Source organism: Coregonus clupeaformis, chromosome 5 (genome assembly GCF_020615455.1).
Source record: "Coregonus clupeaformis isolate EN_2021a chromosome 5, ASM2061545v1, whole genome shotgun sequence".
NCBI lineage: Eukaryota > Metazoa > Chordata > Actinopteri > Salmoniformes > Salmonidae > Coregonus > Coregonus clupeaformis.
Window position 1 is genome coordinate 15,827,714 of NC_059196.1, and position 22,172 is coordinate 15,849,885.

At 45.0% G+C, this 22,172-nt stretch overlaps 1 protein-coding gene across 5 annotated transcripts in view; it reads left to right on the plus strand.

Moving 5' to 3' along the window:
- LOC121563328 (rap1 GTPase-activating protein 2) overlaps window positions 1-22,172 on the plus strand; it is a 97,582-nt gene that overhangs the window by 18,669 nt on the left and 56,741 nt on the right. For 2 of the 5 annotated variants that reach the window (XM_041875273.2, XM_041875277.2), the window contains exon 1: window positions 15,069-15,356. The exons of the other annotated variants lie outside the window; for them this stretch is intronic. In XM_041875273.2, the coding sequence (XP_041731207.1) occupies window positions 15,211-15,356 (146 nt within the window). In that variant the 5' untranslated portion in view covers window positions 15,069-15,210. Of the gene's footprint in view, window positions 1-15,068; window positions 15,357-22,172 lie in introns of those variants that run through there. 5 annotated transcript variants of the gene reach the window in all.

A 22,172-nucleotide genomic window follows, 5' to 3' on the forward strand; every position in this document is an offset into this window, starting at 1 on the left:
TTCCAGGTGAAGCTGGTTGAGAGAATGCCAAGAATGTGCAAAGCTGTCATCAAGGCAAAGGGTGGCTATTTGAAGAATCTCAAATATAAAATATATTTTGATTTGTTTAACACTTTTTTGGTTACTACATGATTCCATATGTGTTAATTCATAGTTTTGATGTCTTCACTATTATTCTGTGTAGAAAATAGTAACAATAAAGAAAAACCCTTGAATGAGTAGTTGTTCTAAAACTTTTGACCGGTAGTGTATGTTGCATCTCAATGGCACCCTATTCCCTTTATAGTGCACTATTTATAGTGGTCAAAAATAGAGCACTATATAGGAAATAGGGTGCCATTTGGGATGTGGCCATACTGTCGGAACAGGAAGGTGATGGACAGACACACTGTCATGGCAGATGAGTGTTTTTGTGCTCTTCTTCTCTGTCTCTGTCTGCTGTCTCTGCCCAGCCCAACCCTTTCCCTGCCCCTCCCTTCTGTCCCCCTCTCCATCTCCCCGTCTCTCGCCATCTCTCTCCTTTCCCCCCTCCCTTTCTCTCCCCTCTCTCCCCTTCTCTCCCGCCTCTCTCTCTCCTCCCCCTCTCTCTCCCCTCTTTCCCCCGCTCCCCCTCGCCATCTCCCTGTCTCTCTCTCCATCTCTCTCCTCTCCATCTCCTCTCCCTTTCTCCCCACCTCTGTACTCCATCTCACCTCCTCCCTCTCCCCTGACCCTCTCTCTCTCTGTGTGACTGACTGTGCATTGTGCAGATGTGGATCCTATAGGGAGATGTGATGTGTTGTATGTCTGCCGGGGCTGCAGTGCTGCAGCTGCAGCTATTATCCCAGTAATCCTACAGGAGGCAATTAGGAGCTGTGCAGCAAGGCTAATTCCACATTATCCGCCACTGAACCTCCCTCTGACAGTACACACACACATTTATATGCATGCATGCACTCACACACACACACATACACACACACACACACACACACACACACAGACACTTACGTGTGCCTCTGCATATGAACTAGCTTTCTTGGAGCAGTGGTAACGCGTCTGGCTCTGGCCCTTTGGATGCCTGGTTCACACTTCACCACAGGGCCTTCACTTCATTACCCATATTATTATCTGAGAGAAGATGGTTTTTGCTAATTAATCAATTTGCCCTGGTATAAATATTAACCATCTTCAAGACTCTGAGACAGATTATAAATAATTACTCACACAATGCAGCCGACACCGTGCTCCTCCAACCGCCAACAACACAGCAAAAGTGTTAACAATGGGGCTATTATCTATCTGAGAGGAAATCATGTTTGTTTCATCGCTTTTTGCCCAGGTGGAAATGTTAACTGTCTACAAGCATCAGCGGAAGCTATTTTTGGAGCTTGGCATTTACTCTCGGCTGTTTTCTTTTGGAAAGCCTTAATTTGCAGGAGGGCTGGGTAAATGAGCGAAGGTCGACCTCTCTTGCAAGGGAGGTGGTTGAATTGTGTTTTCCATGACATTACCTCTTTTGTCCTACAATGCACATCATAGTGTACCCATTTAACATTGTCAAGTCATGTTTGGGTGGTAGGAAAATTCTACAGGCTCATTCTACTTCTTCCTGTAAATGACTATTGGCTGTGTTGTTCTGTATATTGTGAAAATAGCTCAGCGTCATATTTAAGGAAGCGTTATTATGAGTCATGCGTAGACTGAGCGTGAAATAGGTTGAGAACTGATTCTGAGAGTTGATGGGTTTCGTGAAGGAAGTGATACTACCACACCCGTACTTTAACCTCAGGACGGACTTCCTCTCATACCTTCACCTTCCTCACTCCTCCACCCCGCTTCCCAAGATTCAGAACACACTGAACACAAGGCCTTTCTGCTCATAGATAGCTAATGTTACAGCTCACACTGCAGAAACTAACTGTGTATAATCACCTTAGAACTGGTCTGCGTGCTAAACTGTTCTGATGTCAAATGTAAGACTGTTGTATATTAAGGGCTAAGTCCTACTTTGAGATCAGTATCAGTGCATGTACAGTAATGCGTTGACGTAAATAGGTTTGCACATTAGATAAGGTTATATCTCAAGTTAAGCTACTGCTCAGTCTAGAGTTGTTTTCACCCTAGCTGCTATTTTCCTAGGCTTCCTTCAAGAGGGTGTTACTATACAATCCTTAACCAGTCCAATGCACGTTTAATTGAACTGAACAGATGTATTCACATGAATACTCTGTTAACCAAGCTCATCCTGTGAATCACATTTGCCTTTTAGGCTTCTTTTAATTTAGTGACCTACAGTATTAGTCTGTCGCTGCCGTCAACGTGTCATATATATTTTGCCCACTGGAGCGGACCAGAGGAGTGAGTCAATGTATTTCCAGTCTTGTATTGAGGGGAAACAACACATTTCCCCCTGTTCTTTCTCATCACACCACTAGAGGGAGGTGTGTCCTTGGTTCTCCTCAACTCCTAGGCATTAAAGGCGTTACTTGGTCAATCCAACGACTGCATTGGTCGTGCAGCATTTACGGTGATATGGCCTATGCAGAAGTCAGGGCATTCATACGTATTGTGCATTGCCGAGCAGTGCAGAGCTGCTGTGAAGGAAGTTGGCAAGGAATTAAGTTTGTGTTTATACAGGACCTCCCGCCCTCACCTACCGTCAACCAATCATGTCAATGCGGAGCTATACGGAGCCCTCTGCATTGTACAAAATATGACATGCGCATGGAGATGCGGTACAGAGCTCAATTTGGCCTCTGCGTGCATCCGGAGGCTCCGCATTTGCGTCACACCATCCATACAGCGCCTCCGACCACATTTTCGGATCAAGCATAAATTGTCTCTTAGGCGCTGGTGCTGATTTGTTGTGGAATAGGAACTGCTTGATCGCACTTACGGTGCATGTAATGCTTATCAATTCCAAATATCTGTGAATTATCCAAGACGTTAAGAAATGTTGTCCTCACAACCACACAAATTAACAAATATATTTTCTATTTGGTCAAAAGTTCTGTTTGTTTCTATGAAATGTAAAATGCATGAAACATTCTAAAGATTAAGGAAAATAATACACCATCCTCAATCTTCTAATTGCTTTATATGGAAGCTCCCTTCTCTTGGTGATCATCTTCGATGCTCTGACTGACTGTGTTTTGAGCCATAATAATATCTCCGGAACAACACGTGTCTTGCTTTAAACCAAGGAGCCTGGGGGTAGGCTGAGACTGTTGCCATGGTAACAGGACAGACTAAACCCTTATCATCACATGCTCATCACCTGAGGGATCTTCCACTGGCCCCATAACCATGGAGATCAGATCTGGGGTCCATGGTGACTACCGAACGTTCTAATCTGTGTTCCGGAGTGCATTAGTTACAATGGGGAGAGATTGCTGAAGGGTCATGGAGGTAGCAGCACATTGTGCTACAGGACGTTTAGAATGTGGTTACATAATCTGTTTGACGATTAAAACTATTGGCCCCTTTGAGGTAACGACTGGATAACCTATTAACTATGTCTGTCTGTGTATGCCATCCGTTCACTCAATGACATGATGGATTGCTCTGGTACTGGAGATGAAGAGAAAGGAGCGGCTAGGCTGTATGTATAATACTGTATCTGTTGTAAGGCACAGTGTTTGTATTTGCCTGATCTTCTAGGTAAAGAGCTTCAGTCTCTGATGACATGAATATCTCCCTGAAGGTTAGGCTCACTGCCTGGTGGTAGAATCACAACAATGCAACAACACACACTCACTCCCGCACACACAGACACGCACACACCGGATCACCTGTTACGGTAAACTCCGTCTCCTCAGCCTAAAACCTTCAGTGGACCAACTGCCTCTTTTGAACAAATATTTACTCCTTCACTTCCCCACTTGCTTGGCGCTGACGCTCTGATAAGGGCACCAGCTGCCCTCTTGGTTTTAATGGGGCTTTTAAAAGGGCCCTAAAGTGGCCCCTGGCCCATTGAGAGCCAGCCTCTCCTCTGTGTCCAACGGCTGAGTGGACAGGGTAAATGCACACATACATGGGCTAAATGGTAAATGAAACCCACCCCTACTCACACACACACACACACACACACACACACACACACACACACACACACACACACACACACACACACACACGCAGAGGAGGGGTGGGTGGGAGAGAGAGGGAGCGATGAGACGTGGGGAAGAGTGTTTTTATTTTCTCCTTTTCCCCCTCTCTTTTATGTGTCCTCTTCATTGTGTACATTAGAGATCAAAGTGGAGGCTCTTGAGCCGGCCGGCATATCAGACAAGCACAGCAAAACGCTTGATACAGTACAGTTGACACACGTATTTGACAATGTGTTATTATTGCAAAGTTCTGTATTATAGCTTTGTAAAGATGGTAAAAAAAATCTGGGAATAGTTATACCAAATGGCAAAATAAACAATGTTCTTTTATTAGTTGAAAACATATCAATCTGTACTGTGGGCCAATGTATTTTGATATCCTGTTAGATTCAAGCTCATATAAAACTGAAATCAGACCCTTCACTTTAGATGCCACACTTGATTTCGATACTGAGTAGTGTATCTGTTGTCTGTCTCTGTGTGCTCTGTCTGTCTGTACACTGTGTCCTCCTCACAGTGTTGTAAATGGCTCTTTCCTTTCAACAAAGTCAGCCACTGTTGCTGTTGGAAACAAGCATAGAAGAAGCAGGGAGCTGCGTGATAACAAATACACATCCAAGCAGCATGTTAGCCACTCTCCTTGAGCCTCAATGAGAGAGAAAAGAGAGAAGAGCTCCTACAATGAGAGATAGTGAGGCCACGATAACAGCAAAGAAACAAAGCTACTTCACAATGATTAAACGTCCAGACAGAAAGAGAAAATAAATTCTTCCTTCTCTCAGATTTCTTGTGTTTTTCTGCCCTACGGCTGCTCTTTCTTCTGCTCCCCTTGAGACTGGGATTAGCATCTAAAAAGGAGTGAAAGGGCTAGAAAGACAGAGGGAGACACACGAGAAGAGACGTGGTGATGAGAGTACCTTTTAGAGAGAGAGAGAGAGGGAGGGAGAGGGAGGGAGGGAGGGAGAACGAGTGAGCCTTGGGCACCACGGCACATGCTTTCTTAAAAATGCGTGGGTTGGCTGAGAAACTGGCACACTCCATGTATGATTAGTGGCAGCCATGTTTCCCCAGTGTTAGAGTGATGGATATAAAAGAGAAAATCATTTTCTTTTTATCAAGGTCTGAGCTCTGTTGACATGTTGAGTGTATGTGTTTTTGTCTATGCGTGCATGCATTCATGTGTGTTTGCATGTGTGTCCACTCTGTGACACTTTTGGGTTAGAGACAGTCATGAGACGAGCAGCTGTCCTCTCACAGATCAGAGAGAGAGAGAGAAAGAGAGAGAGAGAGAGAGGGAGAGAGGGAGAGAGGGCGAGGGAGAGAGAAGGAGAGGGAGAGAGAGAGAGAGAGAGAGCGAGAGAGAGAGAGAGAGAGAGAGAGAGAGAGAGAGAGAGAGAGAGAGAGAGAGAGAGAGAGAGAGAGAGAGAGAGAGAGAGAGAGAGAGAGAGAGAGAGAGAGAGAGAGAGAGAGAGAGAGAGAGAGAGAGAGAGAGAGAGAGAGAGAGAGAGAGAGAGAGAGAGAGAGAGAGAGAGAGAGAGAGAGAGAGTGTCTCTGGTATGTTGGGGATGGGATGTGCTGGGCTGGCATCAGCTCGACTGGACTGGGCTCACACAGCTGTGACACTGAGACACATAGAGCGCTGGGAAGTCTGACTGGGCCTTGGCCCCGTGCCAGGAGACCCACATGATCAACATATATTATATCAAGTGTTTATGTCTGGTAATGTGTATATATCATGTTGAATGTCCTTTATTGTCAGTGTGTATCATGTAGGAAGACAGTAATTTAGTACTGAATACATGGTACAGTATGTGCACGTAAGACAAACAGTTACACACACACACACACACACACACACACAGCAATATCTTTCTCTCAATAATGGTATCTCTATCACACACACACACACACACTCCCGCAGGATCACACACTGACACCCACAGAGATGGGACACACAGCTCTGTGTTTCTTATCTACAGTCGTAAATGACTTTCCAAAAATCTATTAAAACGGAAATTGGTGCCCATTCCATGTTTTGCGTCGGAGAAAGGCTGCTTAGTTAAGCTCCAAACAAATCACTCTCAAAGGAGGAATAATTTCCCCCCATATTAATATTCACAGCTGGGGATGTTCTCCTCTTACTGTTGTCACTGCTGTTCTTACTGTATTGTAGCTGTGGATGTTCAGATTTGTTGACACAGCTATGGATGGAATACTAGTGGATGGCTTTTGTATACTTTTGCATAGAGCTTTTCAGTAGGGTTTCAAAAGCTAGGTAGGCTAATGGCAGTGGGATCGCAGTGTGTGAAATCAAATGGTCGTGTTCACTGTGTGTTTCGTCCCCCCTCTCTCTCTCTCTCTCTCTTTTTGTTCCTATCTTTCTCTCTCCCTCTCCCCCTTGCTCTCTTCCTCCCCCCTCTCTCCCTCTCTCTGTTTTCTCTCTCCTCCTCCTTCTCTCCTCCCATCCTGGTGGCTGGCTCCTAGGACCAGGGTGAGTGAGGGGTTAACCCCGCTGTCAGCTCTGGCTCTGTCATACCTCTCAGCAAATAGAATGAGAACCAGGAAATTGATTTATGACACAAATGTAATAAATGACATATTCGCCCAGAGGAGGAAGAAGGAGAAGGGGAGACGGACTGACTGGGCTCACTGTCGCAGAACAAAACAAGGCTTGAGCTATTGAATTCAGACATAGAGGGATGGAAGGAGGGAGGGGGAAGGTGAGTGTGTGTGTGTGTGTGTGTGTGTGTACGTACATCACAGGAGGCTGCTGAGGGGAGGACTGCTCATAATAACGTCCGGAATGGAGCAAATGGAATGGCATCAAACAGTTGGAGCGTGCTTTGTCCCCTTCTGTACTCCCTGTTTCCCCACAACTTCGTGGCCGTGCACGACTCCAACACTATCATTAAGTTTGCTGACGACACAACGGTGGTAGGCCTCTTCCCCCTCAGGAGGCTGAAAAGATTTGGCATGGGCCCCTTAGATCCTCAAAAAGTTCTACAGCTGCACCATTGAGAGCATCTTGACTGGCTACATCACCACTTGGTATGGCAACTGCTTGGCATCTGACCACAAGGCACTACAGAGGGCAGTGAATACAGCCCAGTACATCACTGGGGCCCAGCTCCCTGCCATCCAGGACCTCTATACCAGGCGGTGTCAGAGGAAGGCCCTAAAAAAGACTCCAGCCACCCAAGTCACAGACTGTTCTCTCTGCTACCACACAGCAAGCGGTACTGATGCACCAAGTCTGGAACCAACAGGACCCTGAACAGATTTGACCCCCAAGCCATAAGAATACTAAATATTGTAGTTAACCAAATAGCTACCCGGACTATCTGCATTGACCCTCTTTGCACTAAATCTTTTGACTCATCACATACACTGCTGCTACTGTTTATTATCTATCCTGTTGCCTATATTTTTCTCTCTGCATTGTTGGGAAGGGCCCATAAGTAAGCATTTCACCTGTTGTTTACGAAGCACGTGACAAATACAATTTTATTTAATTCAATTGTTTGTTTGCATAGATTAATCAACAGGTGCCTTGGAAGGTTGTAGAGAGGGGATTGGGGGACTTTTGTCTCATATTCCTATGCAGTAATTTAGGCCTTGTGAAGTCACAGATCCATGCTAGGCACTGATGACACAGAGGCTGCTCTCTAACGACACCCTATTTCCCCATAAAGTAGTCTGGTCCAAAGTAGTGCACTACTATGTCTGGGAATAGGGTGTCATTTGAGATTTTGTCCCAAAGTGGGTGTCACCAGAGGCTTCCGTCACATTGCCTGGCTACAGAGGGCACCGATTGACCCGTGATGGATGGGGTGTCAGACAGGCTGTGCTGTGGGCACCCCGCAGCAGAGGAGGGTTCCTAATGGTTGTCTGGGCTGAGGTGAGGAGAGGCGATTAGGTGAGGCACTGTGGGAGAGTGATGAAGTGGTGCCAGCCAGCCAACGGCCCTTTGAGATTCAGAGCAGAACTGAGAGAGAGAGACATCGGCGAGAGGGGAAAGTGAGAACAGAGGGAGAGAGAGAGAGAGAAAGAGAGAGAGGAGAATGGAGAGAGAGAGAGAAAGAGGAGAGAACACACAGTCCTCAGAGGCTCCTCACGGCCACCCGACAGCTTTATGGCTACTTACTCTTTTGTTTATTGCTCTTATATCCCTTGGCTTGGGCCCAGGAGGAAGTCGTGTGTTTGTGTTTGTGGGTGCACACACCTGCCTGCGTGCATGCTTGTATCTGCATGCATGTACTGTATGTTTGTGTGTATTAGTGTGTGTGTGTGTGGCCTCTGTGCCTGGCATTTTAGCTGTAGAAAGTACCTTGAGGGCGTCCCCTAGCTTAGCAGAGCCAGTGTTACTCACAGCCGGCACCGGAGCTGTTCAGAGCCTCAGGTAACATTGGGGCAAGAACACAGTCCTCCCATCAAGCAAATAATGACAACACTCTGAGTTTGTGGCACTCAAAGACACTGGAAAGGCATTGGGTGATGGGGAAACGACCTGCCTAAGTCACCTTACCCTTCTCTGGGACTGAAATTGACTCTGTTGGCACTTGGTTCCCCCAATTGAATGTTCCGGAGCTGCTACATCTATTGCTTATTTGTCCTCTCCTCCCTCTCTCCTCCTTTGCCATCTGTCGCTTCTTGACAAACACATGGTGTCTTGTTTGGCGGACTCAGCGGCCCCTGGCTCTCTGGGCCTCATCCCTCTCTATGAGGAATGATGGCGAGAGGGAGGAAGGAGACAGGGAGAAATAAACAGAAAAAGATGAGGGGGAGAGATGGAAAGATAGAGGCAGAAAGAGCGAGAGAAAGAGAGATGGGGAGGGAGAGATGGAAAGGTAGAGAGAGCGAGAGATTATTTTATTTTTTATAAAAATGTATTTAACCTTTATTTAACTAGCCAAGTCAGTTAAGAACAAAGGAGAGAGGGCTGAAGCCATAGTAATGACATGGTCACAGGGCAGGACTACAGTATGTTCAGAGGGCCAAGTCGTTGCCACAGTGTGTCCCATTCACTAGAGCGGAATTAATGAACAGCTCAGCCTGAGGGCAAAATCTCTAGGAATTGGATTGTAGAGACTCTATATCTCTTCATTGTATTTTATAATGTGTGTTTCAATTAACAATTTGTGTTCCATTTGACACAACAATATGCCCTTACATAGTAGAATTGATGTTATTACAGTCATAACATCATGCTATTAAATTTGCATGTAGTATTGTTGATATGATTTCAAGATGTACTGTATCTGTATCTCATAATAAAGCAATATGCCCGAGGAGGTGTGGAAAATGGCCAATATACCATGGCTAAGGGCTGTTCTTAAGCACGACACAACGCAGAGTGCCTAGATACAGCCCTTAGCCATGGTATATTGGCCATACTGTATACCACAGACCCCAGAGGTGCCTTATTGCTATTATAAACTGGTCACCAACATAATTAGAAGATTAAAAATGAATATTTTGTCATACCTATGGTATACAGTCTGATATACCACGCCTTTTAGCCAATCAGCATTCAGGGCTTGAACAACGAAGTTTATAATGTCCATTATAATATTGCATGAACCCTGTTGCATTCCCTTTCATGATAACTTAGTGTTTACATTATGAGATACTGTATGACAGTGGGCTACATCCTAGTACAAGTCAAAGGTTTGGACACCTACTCATTCAAGGGTTTTTCTTTATTTTTACTATCTTCTACATTGTAGAATAATAGTGAAGACATCAAAACTATGAAATAACACATATGGAATCATGTAGTAACCAAAAAAGTATTAAACAAATCAGTGCCTTAGACCGCTGCGCCACTCGGGAGCCCATGGAAATAGCCACCCTTTGCCTTGATGACAGCTTTGCACACTCTTAGCATTCTCTCAACCATTTTCATGAGGTAGTCACCTGAAATGCATTTCAATTAGCAGGTGTGCCTTCTTAAAAGTTAATTTGGGGAATTTATTTCCTTCTTAATGCATTTGAGCTAATCAGTTGTGTTGTGACAAGGTAGGGGGGGTATACAGAAGATAGCCCTATTTGGCAAAATGCCATATTATGGCAAGAACAGCTCAAATAAGCAAAGAGAAATGACAGTCCATCATTACTTTAAGACATGAAGGTCAGCCAATACGGAACATTTCAAAAACTTTGAAAGTTTCTTCAAGTGCAGTCGCAAAAACCATCAAGCGCTGGCTTGATTTGGTCATTTTTCAGTAACACAAAGGCTAGCATTGATGTTGTGCTCAATAACATTATGGCTGGAATGCAAAACGTGGTCGTAACTACACTGTAACCATTTCATAATACAGTATATTGACTCCCCAGGTTGTGATATATTTCTGACGATTATTTACAGTATGTTATTTATCATGCTGTATTATGTGGTCCTCTGTAGCTCAGCTGGTAGAGCACGGCGCTTGTAACGCCAAGGTAGTGGGTTCGATCCCCGGGACCACCCATACACAAAAAATGTATGCACGCACGACTGTAAGTCGCTTTGGATAAAAGCGTCTGCTAAATGGCATATTATTATTATTATTATGTATATATGTAAGTGTTATGTAAGAGCTCTGTCAACATTAGATATATTGTCACAGCCATACAACTGCTATCACACATTAGGAGAGGAGCGGGCAGGGTGGGGCACTAGTCTAGGGCTAATTTCTCAATAAACTAGCTAGCCACATCTCAATGAGAAGCTAGCCGCATCTCAATGAGCTAGCTAGCTAGCTAGGACTACAATAGAGGTCACTAACAACATGGACCTAGACAGTACACACAGACCCAGAGTTGCAGCAGATACTGTACCCAGAGAAATTAATGAATAGAGGAGTGTAAGGGGGAGAGGGTGTGTGTGTGTGCTTGCATGCATGTGTGTGTTTGCATGTTTCTGTGTATATGTGTGTTCACACGTGTGTGTTTGTGTGTTTGTGTGTATCATTGATGTCGCTAGTCTGTTACTGCATAGGTCTCATTAAAGCCTGTGTTTGTATCAGTGTGTGTGCGTGCGTGCGTGTGTGTCAGTTTCTGTGTTCACGCATGTGTGTGCGTTCACGCATGTGTGCGTGAGACAAACATGTTTCCTTAAGTGACTTTATGGCAGTAGGAATGTGTGTTTGTGGAGCTGTAAAGATCCTGGCACCAGTGCTGATAGGGTTGGAGGGAGGAAGGAACTCCTTGAATGGGCCGGGCTCCAGAGCCACATGTTTGCCATGTGCGGTCCGCCGCTATTTTGGGCATGTGAGTTTAGTTTGGCAATGACCGTTGGTCATTAAATCCTACAGGCCCATGGCCGCAGTCACCTTGTCCGAGGGGTTGTGTTTGTGTGTGCGTGCGTGTGTGTGAGAGAGAGAGAGTGTGTCATCTTTTATCATTTGGTTTGCTCCCGTTCTTGAGAGGCCGTGGCTGTCTCGTGACAGGAGTTGTTACACTAGAAGTGTGAGATGAAGAGAGAGTGGGGGAGCGAGGGAGCGAGGGAGCAGCAGGTGGAGGAGGGGTGAGGAGAGAGGGAAAGTGCTGAGTTGTGTATAAGCAAAGCACTCGTTTGTAGTCCACAGAGATGGGTGTTCCTCTGCACCGGCTGTGAAGGTCATCTCTCCCATATGCCAAATTCTTGGTGCGGGATCAGTGGTGTGTGTACGTGTGTGTGTGTGCTTCTACGCTGGGTGGCGAGGACGATGAGATGGCGTAGTGATAGTGGCATCTCTTTGTTTATGAGCCACAGTTGGTGGTAAAGTAAGCATTTCACTGTTAGTCCACACATGTTGTTTATGAAGCATGTGATGAATACAATTTGATTTGATTTGGCGTTTGTGTGACACTGTGACGTGTGTAGTGAGGTGGTAGGATGACTGGAGTGGTTGGTTGGCATTGCAGTCTCTTTTAAGCACTGCTGTTTGTTTGTGACGACGGCAAAGTGTGCCAGGGTGGCAGAGTGATGTATTTTCATTTGTTCCACACTGGGGAAATGTGTGCGTGGGTGTGTGTGAGTCCACCCTTGGGATGAGTGCTTAGTATGTGCGTGTATGCTTGTGTGTCAGTCTCTATGTGTGTGTATCAGACAGGAACGGTGGCTGTCACAGCTGCTTCTGGTTGTTTGACAGCCTGGGATACAGGCGTCCCATTTCCCACCTGCTGACGTACAAGCACACAAGCCAAGAGTGATCCAACGCGGTGGAGGAGGCGCATGAAATGATCTACCCCACAGGAGAGCAGCAGTGGTGGGGCAGAGGAGGAGAGGACTCAGGGTGGGACTGGGAGAGGAGGAGGGATTGGGAGGGCTGAGGTGTGAAGTGTGTGTATTCATGTGTTTACAGAAGCCCCTGTGGAACCTGGCTCTCCAGTTGGGTGGGAGGAGTGAGAGCTTGTTTATCTCTCTCGCTGTCACCCCAGAGCCTCACTGACACACACACATCTGCACGCGGATACACACACACACATGCATGCACACACACTCACGCAAACACAGGGGAGGCTTGGAGAATCCTCAGCTGGGATACAGATCCCTGATCAGCTCTACAGACAGATGAGTCTCTAACATGTAATAAAGCACATGAAAGTCAATAAACATTGGTAGTTAATTGGGTATCATTGGGTACAATCTAAAATAGTTACTTTACCTTCACAGGATTCAGATACTATTATGGCTATGTGCTACTCAACCACACATCTCATCAATCTTGTCATAATCCCTAAAAAGTGGTCATTAACTTAATTGAGCAGCAACAACAAAATAATTTCCCTCCTCTCCTCCGGTCTCCGAAGTCTCACTGGGGTTGCCAGGGGAAAGGTGTCCGATAGGCAGATTAGGGCTTGGCCCAACGTTACCATGACATAGATAGAACACTGGAGATGCTATGCAGATGGATCTAGCACCTCTACCTTTTTTGTTGTTACCTTTGTTGGTTCTGGTTGTATTGTTTTTTATTATTTATTTATTTTACCCCTTTTTCTTCCCAGTTTCGTGATATCCAATTGGTAGTTACAGTCTTGTCTCATCGCTGCAACTCCCGTATGGACTCGGGAGAGGCGAAGGTCAAGAGCCATGTCTCCTCCGAAACACGACCTTGCCAATCCGCACTGCTTCTTGACACACTGCTCGCTTAACCCGGAAGCCAGCCGCACCTTGTTGGTGCTGGTTTGACAGATTCTCTGTCTGAAATGACTTTCTGTGGAAAGAGAGTTAATGGTTGAAAGCCCCTCATTGCTGTATTGAGGCTTAACGAGGGTGAATACCGGATGAGGCCCTGATTTCCAAGGGAGATTGTAGAGGCAGGGCAAATATCAGAACTATTATAAATCAATTATTAATAATAATATTAATATGCCATTTAGCAGACACTTTTACAGCGACTTACAGTCATGTGTGCATACATTTTTCGTAGAGGTGGTCCTGGGAATCGAACCCATTACCCTGGCTTTGCAAACTCCATGCTCTAACAATTGAGCTACAGAGCATCACTCGTATTTCCAAAAAAATAAAAAAATATATATATAATTGTAGGGATGGGAAAGTTGTTATATTCATCAACAATACAGGATATCATCACTTGTTATAAGAGCTATTCCACAAATAGTAACAAACATCCATTCCCACAAACAGAATACATATCAACGGACAGGCATTATCATACCATAACCTCCCACACACTATTATCCATTTACCTTATCATGTCTATAGGCTCTCATGATGTGTTGTCCACATACATGTGTCTAAGGACCCTCCACTGTTGAGCCTGTGAAGACACCTGCAAGTTCACAGACAGCCAGACAGACACAGAGAGCCTTTGTCCATCCAGGAGGGTCTTTGAGAGTGCAGGGCAAGAGTGCACACTGTACTGTACCGGAGAGACGGCAGACAATAGGAGGAGAGGGGGGAGAGAAACACCACCATTCATGGAAGTCATTGAGCTGTCAAACAGAGAGGAGATGACAAGCAAACAGGTGGCCAAAGGAGGAGACGGAAGGACAGACAGAGATGGAGGGAGGGAGAACAGAAAATAAAGTCTCGCTGGCTGCAGTGGGTTCTGGGAAAGAATGATGGTGACTCGTGTTTGCCAAGCTTTGGGGCGGAGCTAGAGCATCAGCTGGCCTCAGACAGAGATGGAGGGAAGAGAGAGGAAGAGAGATGGAGGGAGGGAGAGAAATTGAGGGAGGGAGAGAGGGATGCATGGAGGGAGAGAGAGAGAAAGGAGGAAAGAGAGAGAGATGGAGAGATGGAGAGAGTGAGAGAAAGAGGTGGAGGGAGAGGGAAATTGAGGGAGATGAGGAGAGAGAAATGGAGAGAGAGAGAGATGGAGGGAGAGATGGAGGGAGAGATGGAGGGAGAGATGGAGGGAGAGATGGAGGGAGAGATGGAGGGAGAGATGGAGAGAGAGATGGAGGGAGAGATGGAGGGAGAGATGGAGGGAGAGATGGAGGGAGAGATAGAGGGAGAGATGGAGGGATTGATGTTACTAGCATTTGGTTTCTTCTTTCTCTAAGCCTATCTTCTATTTGTTCTGTGCAGTTACACTTCAATTCAAATGTTCTTGGCAACCGCAGAAGGCTTCTGATATGCTGTTTAAATTGAGATTTCACAAAGAGAGAGAGCGGGTGAAAAAACACAGAGGTGAAATGGAACAAGGTCACAGAGGAGATTAGATAGGAAACAAGGACGGCAAAATGAGAAGCCATTAGCCATACGTTATATACAGTATGGCAAATAGCACATAGCAGTAATCTCAAATAGCACAAAGCAGGAATAGCACATAGCAGTAATCTCAAATAGCACAAAGCAGTAATGTGCAAGTGAAAACAGTCAAGACTCTAAAAGCACACAGAGAGTGAGGGAGAAGGAGGAGAAAGGGGCAGAACCTACAATAAGCCCTGCCTATCAGGCTGAGGTGGGCAGGGATAGAGAGCCGGGAAGGAGGGAGCGAGTCAGGGAGAGGGAGAGCGCATGAGAAAGAAATAGGTAGACAGAGATGCAGAGATACAGTCAGTCTGCCTGTGCCGGTGAGGTTGTGTGTGGCAGTGCTGCTGTACCGTGTGGTCCGTTAGGACCAGGACTAGCCCATCAGGGACTAGAGCACAACCCAGTCTGGATCCAGAACCACAACCACACACCATGTCAGGCTCCTCTCCCGAGCCCGCTCCTCCGAGGGTCCACTCTAAAAAGGCTGGGATCCGGGCCGCGGTGATTCTAATCGGACTCCTGCAAAAGTCGCGACGAGCGAAGGAGAGAGAGAGGGAGAAGGAGAGAGAGAGAGAGCGGTGGGTGAACTTTTTCTGCTGTTTGGTCTCCTGGCTGGTCTGGGTGGCTGCCTGCCTGCCTGCCTCAGAGTCTCACACTCTGCACTGCGGTGTTAAGTTGAGCTTTCAGAGCAACTTTTATTGCCTGCCATTGTTAGTGTCAGGCTGTCTATAAGTGGTGTTTGTATCACAGGTTGATGCTTGTATGTGCCTTGTGTTTGTTAAAGGTGAGGAGGTGTCAGTTGAGAGCTTGTAAAAGAGCGAAGAGAGGAGAGAGAGCGCTATGAGTAACTCTTCAACCTATTGTACCCTCAGCTATAGCTGGAGCCACTCCACTTAGGATACAACATACTGTGTTGTTTAATGTTATATGGCTCTATGTAGGTATAGCTTCCATTTACCCTCTCTCTCGCTGTACTGTCTCCAGAACACAATGGAACGATTGCTGAAGACTCAAACTGGTCTGGAGAGTTTGTAAGGAAAGGATAGGCTGTCCTCAATGTTAACAGACCAAAACAGATGAGTGTTAGACAGTGACTCAAAGGGAGAGGTCTCAGTGATGTCAGTTTAATGGGTGTGTGTGTCTGTGTGTACGTAACAAGTAACTTATTGAATGTTGTTAACATTGGGACTGCCAATGATGCAAATGTCAGGTGACAACAGTAAATAGTATTCCATCAGAGAGAGAGAGAGAGAGAGAGAGAGAGAGAGAGAGAGAGAGAGAGAGAGAGAGAGAGAGAGAGAGAGAGAGAGAGAGAGAGAGAGAGAGAGAGAGAGAGAGAGAGAGAGAGAGAGAGAGAGAGAGAGAGAGAGAGAGAGAGAGAGAGAGAGTTCTGTTTTTGCCTGTTAATCACTGCTTTACTTTGGAAAGCAGAAATAGCATGGCTGTGAGAGGAGGTTTATTTTCAACACAAAGGCTATCTGATAGTGTGGACACAGTGAGAGAAGGCAACAGGGGACACTGTGGAAATTAAGTACAAAAATACATCACTAATAATGTAAACATTTGTATTAATACACACTAGGCCTAGATGGTAGTGACTATTCTTTATTGGTTGTGTGTGTGAGTTAGTTTGATGATGAGTTGTTGCATGTGGTCAGATGTACACACATAGTCTATGATAAGTAACAGTGGTGGTGGGCCTTAGATTGTGTCCACAGCGGCTGTCCTCATCATTGGACTAGTACAGCTGGGACACACACTCTTTAAAATCACTCAATGATGGATTTACAATGCTGTTCCCCATTAATTTCAACAGTGTGGTGCTCCCTGGTGGTGTGGGTGTGTGTGTGTGTCAGTTTGTGTGTGTGTGTGTGTCAAATCAAATGAAATTGTATTTGTCACATGCGCCGAATACAACAGGTGTAGACCTTATCATGAAATGCTTACTTACAAGCCCTTAACCAACAATGCAGTTCAAGAAAGAGTTAAGAAAATATTTACTAAATAAACTAAGGTAAAAAATAATAAAAAGTAACACAATGAAATAACAATAACAAGGCTATATACAGGGGGTACCGGTACCGAGTCAATGTGCGGGGGTACAGCTTGTCAGTGTGTGTGTCAGTGTGTGTCAGTGTGTGTCAGTGTGTGTGTGTGTGTGTGTGTGTGTGTGTGTGTGTGTGTGTGTTTGTTTGTAATTAGAGTGCACCTGTATGGTCATGGTGTGTATATGTGTGTCTTTCAAAGAGTTACATGTAATCAATTTATTTGTGTGTATAAGTGAGTGTGTATGATTGCATATGTGATTGTACATTTGTGTTTGTGTGTGTGTGTGTGTGTGTGTGTGTGTGTGTGTGCACTGAGTGTACAAAACATTATGAACACCTGCTCTTTCATTTAATAGACTGACCAGGTGAATCCAGGTGAAAGCTATGATCCCTTATTGATGTCACCTGTTAAATCTTCTTCAATCAATTGATACATGGATTGTTTATCTGTGCCATTCAGAGGGTGAATGGGCAAGACAAAATATTTAAGTGCCTTTGAATGTGGTATGGTACTAGGTGCCAGGCGCACCAGTTTGTGTGTCAAGAACTGCAACAATGCTGGGTTTTTCACACTCAACAGTTTCCAGTGTGTATCAAGAATGGTCCATCAACCAAAGGACATCCAACCAAATTGAGACTGTTCTGACGGCAAATGGGGGTGCCACTCAATATTTGGAAGGTGTTCCTAATATTTTGTACACTCAGTGTATGTGTGTGTGTTTGTGTGTGTGCATGCACATAAGGTTGTGTGTCTGTCTGTCTGTGTGTGTGTGTGTGTGTGTGTGTGTGTGTGTGTGTGTGTGTGTGTGTGTGTGTGTGTGTGTGTGTGTGTGCGTTTCTGTACTAGCTTAGTGGCTTAGAATAGGAACCCAATCAGTCCAGTGCGTTGTTGCGGTTGAGAAGTGTTGAGGGTTCTGGGTTCCTGTCTCCTAACCCTTCTTGTTCCTCCTGGTTGATTGGTAGGCCTCCACTCATCCCCTGTAAGGGGGGTTAATACCTATCTAACTGGAGTTAAGCACACTCAATCATTACTTACACCATGATTAGAATAACTGCTGCCTGATTATGATACACTCTAGTCATTACTGTTCAACAGTTCCCACATTGACTGTGTCCCAAATGGCACATTATTCACTATATAAGGCCAGAGGGCTATGGTCAAAAGTAGTGCACTATATAGGGAATAGGGTGCCATTTGGGGAACGGGCATGGTTGAGAGTGTGAACAGGCTGCTAACCTGCCTCTTATCTCCCCCCCTCCAGGGAATTGCAGGAAGCAGACTACCAGTCCAGCTATTTGTTAATTAGTTTAAATACAATTAAATATATTATGAAGTCAAGTATGTGATTTTCTCTGAAATAATTTAATTACAGTCAGGGATTGTTTTTGCTACAGGCTATGTTATGTTGAAATCCAAGAGCATAAATGTGGAATCATTTTGGTGTTCTTTCTCTGTGATACCCAGCATGACCTTTCCTGAGGATCTTACACATGTTCTTCTTTTTTATCTGTTCCCTCTCTCCATCCTCCATTTAATACAACCTCTTTTTATTTTCTGACTCACCCTTTCCCTCCCCCCTTCACTCATTATTCCTACTTCCTCTCTGTCTCTCACTCTCTCCTTCGTTCTCCCCTTCCCCCACTCTGCCAGTCTCTGTGAAAACAGTTGTGATTAGCAGCTGTTGGGGATCTCTGTTAGCCCTCCAGGCATGAACGAAACACACACACACACACATGCACACACACACACACACGCTACTCACGCACGCACACACACTCATGCTACTCATGCACATACACACACACATGCACTCACGCATGCATGCACGCACACATATACACACACAAACAAACACACACACAATCAGCAAATATCTACTGGGAAGCCTGGCACAGAGTAGGTAGAGGTGACAGTACAGGGAAAAGGGTAACTGTTGGCTTTATACATTGCAGTGAACCTCTGTGTGTGGGCAGTTTGTCAATTCAGGCCTTCATACCACATAACATACACACTCAGGTCTTTATGTGGGAGTGTGTGTCTGAAATTCCACACTTATGGTGTTCCCCTCTACATCTCACACTGCATTGAGACTGTGTGAGTTTGTTTACGTTGTTGTCTGTATTTCTGTTCTCCCCGTTGTGTGTGTCCACCTACACACAAGCATTCAGTATCTACCTGTAAGCTTGTTTCCTTTCCTGTGTGTGTGTGTGTGTGTGTGTGTATGTGTCTCTCTCTCTGTGTGTGTGTGTGTCTGTCTCTGTGTGTGTGTGTGTGTGTGTCTGTCTGTGTGTGTGTGTGTGTGTCTGTCTGTGTGTGAATGTGTCTGTGTGTGTCTGTGTCTGTGTATGTGCCAGGGTGTGCATGTGGCAGTGCCAGGGAGGGAGCCAGTGAGCTGTGGCTCGTGTAATGGATGAGGTGGCATTGTCTCCCTAAAAAGTGCCCAGAGATGGGCACACTGACAGATTGCATTGAACCCTATTTACAGAGCACAGCTATGTGAAGGGATTGGGGAAGATATTTTTAGCCGGCACTCATCTTCTCCTCTCTCTCTCTTTCTCTCTCTCTCTCTCTCTCTCTCTCTCTCTCTCTCTCTCTCTCTCTCTCTCTCTCTCTTCACCTCTATCTCTGTCCAGCTATCTCTCTTCAAACTCTCACATGTACTGTGGGGGTTGTCTGACAGATGGAGATTTTTAGGAGATGTTGAAAGTAAGATGGGTTATCTGAAATATCCCGTAGTTCAGTACAGGTCCATTGACAGAGGCTGGGTTAGGTCCTAATTAGATTAGAACACTTCCTTTTTTTTTTCACTTCATGTCATAATAATAACTAGGAACTAGGAACTGGGAGCTGACACTCCGGTTGGACCAGAGCCAGAGAGGGGGAGACCTTTACTGGTGTTAACTTACAGAAACACCTGGCCTGTTTACCCTCACAGTGGGTGGTTGAGAGTGAGGGAACAAGGAAAAGAAGGGGAGGAGTGAGGGAACAAGAAGGGGAGGAGTGAGGGAACAAGAAGGGGAGGAGTGAGGCAGAGGACGGGTAGTGCAGAAAGAAGGGAGTGACCGATTTAAACCTCAACAGGTTTCCCTCTTTATGTTAGCTACTCTGGAAAAAAAAAATATGTGAAGGCTTGCCAATTCATTTCTGCCCTTGTTTTCTTGGCACCGCGTAATCCGGAACATCAGTGGAAGGCTTTTACAGTGAAGTGCTCAAGTTGTGAGAGGTTCTGAAATGTTAGTTAACGTGAAAATGTACTTTTATGGCAATAAATATCAGTTACATGGTACTTTTATGGCGCTTTTATAGACCTCTATATAAATACAGTTGTTATACTGGAAACCTTTATGAAGTCGACAGGGAAAACCACTGTTCTTTTGTACAACATTTTCATGTCAGTTAAGGAATGTGGTCCTCTGTAGCTCAGCTGGTAGAGCACGGCGCTTGTAACGCCAAGGTAGTGGGTTCGATCCCCGGGACCACCCATACACCAAAAAATAATAATGTATGCACGCATGACTGTAAGTCGCTTTGGATAAAAGCGTCTGCTAAATGGCATATTATTATTATTATAAGGAATGTTATTATGACAGTAGATCTCGATATCAATAAAGTTGTTACACTATATTTATAGTATTACTGTAAAGCTTTATGATGTCAGTAATGAAACCCATAGCTCCTCTGTAAGTGGGCCAGAATGTACATACCCCCACTTAGTTTGGAAGGGCCTATCACCCTGACACTCCTTGGCCCCCTCTAACTTCCTGACCTTAAGGGTCTGTCAATAACAGGCTAACAGAGTGTGCTCTGCTCCCTTCATTCAGAACGCTGTGCCTCTCAGGACTGGTCGTAGTGTTGCTCTCAAGGGGCTCTCACCTTGTCACATAGAATAGGTGTGAGGGTGGGAATGATTCAGCTTTTTGAGTCTATGCTGTGATTATGGTGTTTCTCTGTGCAGCAGAGAGTTCTGAAGATTATTTTGTGTTTATTTGTGTGTGTGTGTGTGTGTGTGTGTGTGTGTGTGTGTGTATACTCGCTTGCATACGTACGTTTGTGTGTGTGACTGTGTGTTTGTGTGTGTGTGTGTGTGTGTGTGCGCACATGCCAAAGTGTGTATTTGTATGTGACAGCAAGAGCGTGCGTTTTCATGTGTGTTCTGTCCTAATTTCCCTGTCACACGTCCCTAACTCTAATGCACACAACACATCAATACTCAAAGCCAATTATCACTTTCCTCTGCTGGTCATTGATTCAGCCAGGATCTCAGCCTCTGTCTCTATTAGGAGCTCATGCCACTGCTAACCGAAGACAGATTACAATGACGTGGAAATCATCACCCCGTCATCCTATCACCCCATCCTACAGTATGACAAAAGGAATACATGGGACTGGGGAGATGCATAAGGCCAATGCAGCCATTTTTATCTCAATATAAAATCATTTCTGAGTAACAATAAAGTACCTTACTGTGATTGTTTTCAATTAAAATAGCTTTTTAGCAAAGAGACATTTCTCAAGCAAGAATTTTGCTAGGACTGTCTGGGACTGGTCTGAGTGGGGAGGGGAAAACTGAAAACTAGCTGTTATTGGTCTATTAACTAATTTACCGCCTGGTGATGTAAACAGGCAGGAGACAGGCCAAAACACTATCCCACCAAAAAAGGCTGACATTTCAGGCAGTCTTTTCAAATAGCTCTTACATTAAAAAGGCATTATCATAATTTTCACAATATCACAATATTATTCCAACTAGGGCTGTGGTGGTCATGAAATTTTGTCAGCCGGTGATTGTCAAGCAAATAACTGCCGGTCTCACGGTAATTGAACATTAATTAACATAAACACATTTAGCATCTGCTGGCTTCCACGCATAGCCTACAAGCCACTGATGTAGACCTTTGCAACATCAACATTTTTAAAAGTCGAATAAATCCATGTAATATAGCCTACACCATCACAATAAATCCATTATTTATTTTAGACAGGTCTAAAGAAACATGATTTGTAGAAAATGTAGTCTATTTCAGAAGAACAGAATAGCATACTCTGAGTTGTCCTTATGTTAGGCCCTGATCTGGCTATGCCATATGGCTGTGAGTTACACTCATTTAGCAGACAAGATTTGCTTAGAATTCCGTGGCATTACAATTGAACATAGTTGAATAAAATAGAAAGGATATTTGATTTTTTATATATTCTAAGGATGCTTGATGCGGCTTCAATGAGGATTTGAAAAAAGTTGCATGAAAGGCATGAGCTCTGCTTTGTTTTTTGCGCAGGTTGTACACACTTCATCAGTCTCTCATTCACAATTTGACAAGCACTTGATAATGCCTCGAATGTCCCGG